Below are 7776 nucleotides of genomic sequence, written 5' to 3'. Positions count from 1 at the left end.
AGATGGAGGTGAGAGGGCAGTGGAGGGAGGCAGATTGGTGGATGAGAGGGGGGGGCAACTTAGAGAAGGAAGAGTGAGGGGGATGAAAGGTGGGAGAAAGGTGAGGGGGGAATTTTTGAGAGGTGAGAGGGAGGCTTGGATGGAGAAGAGTGGGATGGTTGCTTTGAGAGTGAGAGTGAGGGGTGAGGGGGGTTGGCTTCTGCCTGGTCTTTCCACCAAGGATATGGTGCTTCTTTGAATAATGTCAATGGACAGATTCCCTCAACATCAAAGAAAGGTCAGGACCATCTCAATGGACATCTCCTGTGTATTAGATCGTTTATCAGCCTCCCTGACTTTCCAAAATGTCAGCTAACGGTCCCATCCTGCCTATCGGGTATGATGACAGCTTTCACTCCCTCCATTAATCTCACGGCTGCCCTGGGCGGTTGGAAGCAGTGGGTTGCCTTGGATGTTCTCCCTCGTGATCTACCTTTCGAGGTCAGAGTCCCTCAAGGTCGAATTCTGGGACCAATAGTGTTGTTCGGTCTACAATCATTGAACACTGTCTGATCAAATTCACACACGACGACGACGACAAGGAAACAGAGCAGGGACGAAGACAACTGTGCAAAACTAGAAACTTTGCATTTAATGAATCGAGCAGCAACAATTACACTTAGAAACATTTGTAATAAGCAAAAGGAAAGAAAATGAGGATAAAACGTCGACCTAAAAATTTAAAAACATCAACTCAGGTTGAAAAAATATGTGAAAACAGTTGAAGAGGGATCGTATTGGACAAATGTACTGGAGCTGCTCGTGAACCCGTACCACGGGCCAACCCGATTAGCCTGCAAAACGTAGAGCAGGAGGTTTGCCCCTCGTAGCAATAACTTTAATTTGAACTACATAAAGTTGCTTCAAAGCTTTTATAGCTTATAACTATACTTTCTATTCACAAATAAAAAATTCCACAAAAAAGGTACATAATACGGGAACATCGAAACAGGGATTTGGAGCGCTTACCTTTTTGGTATCGGTGTTGTGTGGCACCTGGTGATCCCTGACAAATAGGGGCACAGGTAGTGTGGCAGGCGATAAAAGTGTGGCCGGTTACGAGCAATTGCAAACTCCAAGACAACAATGGGATGGGAATTGTACCAATCCAACAGGATCAAAATTGCTCAGTGAATCAATGTTCTACAAAATTGCTCAGTGAATGGCAAACACAAGGATAAATGAGAGGGTGAGTACAGAGGGAAGGAAGACTACAAGGTTCACAAGAATGAACAACTAGTTTTGCTGGTGAAGGCTAGTGTTGATCTGCATCGGCGGACAGGTAGAATAAATGATGAAATTAACAGGATGTTGAATGAAGCGTGCCAACCAAGGAGAGGCTGACGTTTCGGGTATAAACCTAATCGTCGGAGCAAAAGAGGAAGGGTTATTGCCTGAAATGTCAGCTTCTCCTTACTTCGCATGGTGGTTAGACATGGAAATGGGGGGGAAAGGGGAGGGATACAGAATGCCCATGAGCACCACAGCAAAAGTGAAAAGTGCAGGTGGCATAATATCTAATAAAAGGCAAAACCTTCAAAAAGGCACTATTTCGCAATTTAAAAGTTCCATCGATGAAGAAATACAGTTCTTGAAACAAAGAATATCATTGGCAGCACTTTCGATGGAAAGGATAATTTGCACTTCACCTTTAGTCTGTACCATCTCCTCTTGAATTATTTTGGCCAACTTCTGGATCTTGGTCCCTCGCCTCTAAAAAGGCCTCAACGCCGCATCTCATAAAACAGCATTAATCCCACTATCTCTCCCTTGATTTCACCCTTCCCTCCCTATTCCTCCATCCCAAGTCTCCCTTCATCCCACCCTAGTCTTCCTTGATCTGGATCCTTTCTCCACTGGTCCAACCCCCTCCTCTCTCTTGGTCCCAATCTCTCTCTCTCTCCAAAAGTGGCCTTGATCCTGCCCTCATCTTTCAAGCCATCCTTGATCTTGCCCCCTCTCTCCCCAAACTGGTTTTGGTTCCACCCCCTATCAACTTCCAAACCAACCTTGATCAAGCCACTTCTCGAAGTATCGGGCTTTGGGATACTTATCGTAACATTCCTATTTTTACCCCAAGCACGCAAAGCGAAAAGCAGGGTTAAGAAATTGGTTCATGGCCGTCTGTCCGTCTAATCAGTTTATAATCGAAGAACAGCTTGTTTCAATTGAATGTTATATGTTGAATACAAATCGGAACAAGAAGAGAAAGACAAATGTTTCGATTTAACATTCTTTGTCTCTGAATTTGTCCCGATCACACGAGCACACAGAGGAGCGAGATATTTTTTACTCTATCTTGCAGATTGGGTGATGCAATAGACACTGGGGAAAATGGCGGCAAAATTCAGGAATTAATTTATTTATACAAGTTTTACAATCTTTATTTTATTTATATTTAATGGTAATTATATATTTTAACAAATCATCTATCATAATACTTCCAAGAACTCAAGTTTTGCAGTGCTGTCCTTCGCTTTAAACAAAGGTTCAACGGGGTGGTATTCAGGATTGTGGTCCACTTCAATTGCACCAAACTGTCGGATTTTTTTTATTTCAACGATCGTTGAAATAACTTTTATTGACACCGAAACAACACCGCGCTTTGGGGTGAATAATCGTGTTATCTGAAGTCTCGAGTTGTACAAATGTGATATGGCACAGAAGAAGCAGAGGGAATGGCACAATGAACTCCATTAAACGTCACAAATAGATCCGGTTTCGACAAAAGCCTTGTGTATTGTCTGCATGGTTGCGTCAGATGGAGGAGACTTTCTGAAAAACCGGAAAAAACTTTGCTTTGCAATCGCAATGTTTTGAAACACCTCCATCCATGCTGCAATCTTGCGTCGTTCCTCAAAAGATAAATCTCCCGTCGAACTTGCCTGCCAAGGAAAGCACTATGTAATCGAAAACGTAATAAAAAACATAAACTTGTTTGTACTCATAAACCTCAATGATGTTAACATTTCATTCTCAATAATAACTGTTGCATCATCATGATCAAGAACAATTCATGTTATTTTCCAAATCACAGCCAAACGATTGGATAAATCACCCCTTCAAAGAAATGTCATCCTTCTCCTCAAACCACTCATTCACAGTACACATCACTTCAATGAACTGAGAGAATGGTTTTCTCTCGAAACAAGTTAAATTCCGAGAGTAAATTGGTCACGTACGTACACGGTGCCTTTAGAAAGTATTTACACCCCTTGACTTTTGTCACATCTTGTTGTGTTACAACCTGCATTTTAAAATGGATCAAATTTAAACTTTTTGTCATTGATCTACACAAAATACCCCATCATGACAAAGTGAAAACGTGTTTTCATCATTCTTTACAAAAATGGAAAGCTGAAATGTCTTGCATCAATAAGTATTTCACCGCTTTGCTACGACTCTCCAAATTGAGCCCAGGTGAATCCAATCTACCTTGATGATCCTCGAGATGTCTCGACAACCTGAATGGAGACACCTGTGGCCAATTCAATTGATTGCACATGATATAGAAAGAAACGCACCTTTCTATGTGAGGTCCCACAGTTGATGGTGCACGTCAGAGCAGAAACTCTACCATGAAGTCCAAGGAACTGTCTGTATACTGTATATAATTGTGAGGAGGAATACATAGATCTGGGGAAAGGAATAAAACAATTTCTGGAGTGTTGAAAGTTCCCAAGAGCACAGTGACAGTGAGCTCCATCGTTAGGAAATGGAAAGAATATGGAACGACTCAGACTCTTACAAGAGCTGGCCATCCGACCAAACAGGCAAGGACCTACTTCAGGGAGGTGACCAAGAACCCAATGACCACTCTGACAGAGCTACTACAGAGTTCCTTGGCTGAGATGGGAGAACCTGCCAGAAGGACAACAGTCTCTGCAGCACTTCACAAATGTAGGCTTTATGGGAGAGTGGCCAAACGGAAGGCACTCTTGAGAAAAAGGCACATGACAGCACACCAGGAGTTTGCAAAAAGGCACGTGAAAGACTCTGAGAGCAGGAGGGAAAAGATGCTGTGGGCTGATGAGATAAAAATTGAACTCTTTGGCCTGAATGCAAAGTGCTACGTCTGGCAGAAACTGAGCACAGCTCATCACCCATCATCACATCATCACAGAACTGAATCTCTGAAATATGTATTACAAGTGTACTTACACTCAGTGTAGTCCCGTGGCGGACCCTTTGTACATCAATTTCCATTCTGAACACAGAATGTATATACTTTAATGCAATTGACAATCAGACGTCAGTCGATGATCGAGGAACAACTTGGTTTCAATTTTATTGTATACCAGACGACCCGTGAACACGTTGGGTCCCCGTTGTGACAGCGGTTGATAAAAAAATCATTTAAAGAAAAAAAAAAAGGATAGCTCTAGCGAACTATACCGCTGAGGTTGTTTGCATTAATCAAATACTCCCCAAGAGTACTTGACTGAATCGGGAATTTATTTTTAAATAATTTTTTCGTTGCCCGATTTGAACGATACTTGATACTGCACACCGCAGGAGAATAGTGAGTAAGGTGGCCCTAAATTTTTTGTTTTATCGTGTACCGTTTTGGCTGTATTTCGGGAACATACATACATACATATATACAAGATGAGAGTTTTAGTAATATATCGATGGATAGATTTTGAACACTGTGGAACACGAATCGGAACATGAACTGGAAAACGAACCTGGAGCTAAGCAGTACTTTGGCTCTGAATTAATCCTGATTGTGCAGCGCAGACAGGAGCGAGATAATTTTAAAGTGGTGAAGCCACTTCGATATTTCGGTATGTCCTTCCCTCCATCAAAAATGAAGAACCACAACCTTTGTAACCACCGTGTTTAATTCTAAAGGGCAATACTAAAGGGTTCCGTTCGTTTCTTGTCGTTGCCTATTTCGTATTAAAAATGCCAAACTGACCAATAAGAAAAAATCCTTCGGACAAGGGTGCGAATTTATTTTTTGTTTTAAACTTTAAGTCTGGCAGTCAAACAAAATTGAAAATCATTCCAAACAGGAAACTTAGTGTTTTTAAAGACGCTGTTTCGGACACTCAGCAGGCGATGAACTATTATTATTTGTTTAGTTTCGGAGTACTTCAGCAAAATGTTGCTCGACCGATCAGATTTTCCGCTTGAGTTCTCAGGGCTGGGGAATAAAGAGATCGAGACAAAATGATGGTTTGTGCTCAGAAACATCGATCCTAATTGGAAACACAAAACAATGATTTAAAAGACCCTTACCATGTCCTTTTTCTCAAGACTGTGTGTGTGTGGGGGGGGGGGGGGTACGGAGTTCTACTAAGTCTTTAGTCTCCAGTGTTGATACGAGTGTAGCGGCAGTTTTACTGCTCAAGTGCACTTCATCACTGGGCAGCACTCCGAGCATTCATTTTGCAGACAACTTGTTAGTTTCCAAATTTTCAATCAATGTAGCTTGTGTGGTAGAATATGGAAGTTCAACATCCAACCTTCCAGTTCATCTCCCAAAACCAGACGAACAACTCACTTCTTTCCAATCCTCCAATCCCTTTTCTCCCAGCTTTGCAACAGTCTACCAGCTTCTGCACAATCCTGCTCTCCCTTCATTCATTCATTCAAGATGCCAGGTGGCATCTGTCATTCAGTCCTTCCATGAACCATGACATTTTCATTTCAAAAAAGATCCTTAATGTGATCAGACAAAAGTCTCCTAAGATGAGATTGTGAATATTTTTGGTCAGATATTTTGTTGAGAAAGACAGAGGATGCTCAAATCAGGGATAATCTACACATCACTTTGTTCTGTTTTAACTTTGCAAATGTATTTTTTAATCTTGAATAATGATGGTGCAGAGTAGAGACAATCATAAAGGATGTCTTGTCGAGGTGTCTTTTTTTTCTTTTTGTATACAAAATCAGGGATCACGGAAAAGCTAGAACACAGAATGGATCAAGACACAACAGACCAAAAGCAACAGCAGAGGTACAGAGGGGAAAGACGCTCACAGCAGGGTTGAGGGACAAGATAGACGGAGAAGGACAGCAAGGGATGTGGAATGAGGGGTAGAGGAAAATGCAGGGGGTGGACAGGATGGATAGACAAGCAAACTCCCAGGTTAGGGAAAATTGGAAATATTGGTGGGGGTGGGGGAACAGGGGGCAGAAAAGATCACAGAAATGAATTGGGGATAATTTGAGATGGTGGTGAATAGTTGTCTTGAAGTCATGGAGGGAAGAATGAGGAAGTTGGTTCCACAAATGGAGGAAAATAAAAAGAATGAATGGAGGTGAGCAATGATTTTGGATTTTGGGAGGATTTTGGGACTTTCCCCAGAAGTGGGATGTTGGTGGACCGTGTGCACCCAGCAGAAACCTGGGGTTGGGGGAACAAAGCACGGAAAGAGCAGAGTGTGCAAAACCAGAAATGGGGCGGGAGAAGACAGAGACAACCGACCTGTCTGCGATGGCCAAGTGATAGGCAGACTCAGCTTCATCATGGGACATGTCAATGACCTTGAAGGGTCTTCATTTTAAAAACTTTCAAATTGCTCTCAGTTTTGTTGACTTCTTTTAGTGTTCTCAAGTATGTCCGCAAACACATTTAACAAGCACAAATGTAATGAATGGTGGACACAGCATAAGACAAAATGGTCAAGATGTATTTATTGCACCCAAGCTAAACACTTCATATATCTCGCTACTGTAGTCAGTACCGACATAGCTTTGCAGTGGTACTGCAGTAGGCAAGTGATTCGACGTCTGCATGAAACGGCATGGGAGAGGCCTCAATGTGTGTGCCGCGTCCTCATGATGGATGTTAAATTGGGTGCCCCATCTGCTGGCATTAGTTGGAGGATATTAAAGATTTCACGGTGTGAATAGGCGAGCTATCGCCGACGGCCAAGCCAAATTCCAGCTCTAACCTACAGGGGCCACTGGATTAGCACCATAAATGATGCTACCTGCAGCCATATGTGCTGCCCACAATATAACAAGGGAAGACATGGAATTTAGAGGCAAAATGGAGATTCATTACAATGATAAATCAGTTCGATTTTAATTTATTGAATGCTGTATCAATATGCTGCAGTAATGGGAACGTCAAGGACGATTCTGGCTCCTCAAAAATGAGCAAAACAAAAGTGAACATCTGGTTTGCGTGATCTCCAGCTGCAAGCAGATTGGGCGTTAAACTCCTGGTGGAATTTTGATACAAAGTTCGCACTGTAATCCCATCCCATATTGTAGAAATCAATCAATGTCTGTCTCGCCCAACCACAGAAGAAATTAGGCATGGATTTAGAGATATCGTGTACATCAGCTGCTGTCAGGTCAATGATTGCCTGAATGAAATTTATCAGATGACGTGAGCTATTCTACAATTAGTAATGAGGAAAGGTGGTCGTTGTACTTGTAATTTGATAATCATCCAATCATCCATAATTCAATTTTAACTCCTATGTTAGCAGATGGAGTTATTGATCAACACCTGCACCGATGACGTACTCACATATTGCTGACTCGCGACACAGCTGTGCTGTGGCAGCTCACTCTCAGTCACCAATATATGATCACTAAGGACTGGTTGTAATACCTGCGAGGCAAATGCAAATATAATATTGAATAAATTGACAAGCAACATGGAATAAAATATCAGCATTGATAGAATAGATCATGAGCAGAGCAGAATATAGAAAGGAGCTACTCATTTATGCTTCTTAATAGTGTGCTAATTATGAAGCATAAAACTGGTGC

The 7776-nt window shown here is 42.0% G+C and overlaps 1 protein-coding gene across 8 annotated transcripts in view; it reads right to left on the bottom strand.

Moving 5' to 3' along the window:
* Positions 1–611: 611 nt before the first annotated feature.
* Positions 612–7776, bottom strand: part of LOC147035661 (uncharacterized) — a 35550-nt gene continuing 28385 nt past the window's right edge. For 4 of the 8 annotated variants that reach the window (XM_085846149.1, XM_085846160.1, XM_085846137.1 and 1 more), the window contains 2 exons: positions 7532–7615; positions 612–2924 (listed from right to left, as the gene is read on the bottom strand). In XM_085846149.1, the coding sequence (XP_085702275.1) occupies positions 2736–2924; positions 7532–7615 (273 nt within the window). In that variant the 3' untranslated portion in view covers positions 612–2735. Of the gene's footprint in view, positions 2925–6669; positions 6857–7527; positions 7616–7776 lie in introns of those variants that run through there. The other 4 variants (XM_085846170.1, XM_085846179.1, XR_015049256.1 and 1 more) reach the window with 3 other exon arrangements.

The sequence above is a fragment of the Eptatretus burgeri genome, chromosome 1 (genome assembly GCF_056783735.1).
Source record: "Eptatretus burgeri isolate ZD-2024b chromosome 1, Ebu_testis_v1, whole genome shotgun sequence".
Classification (NCBI taxonomy): domain Eukaryota; kingdom Metazoa; phylum Chordata; class Myxini; order Myxiniformes; family Myxinidae; genus Eptatretus; species Eptatretus burgeri.
Note: the sequence above shows the minus strand (reverse complement) of the source record. Positions and strands in the feature narration are given on the sequence as shown.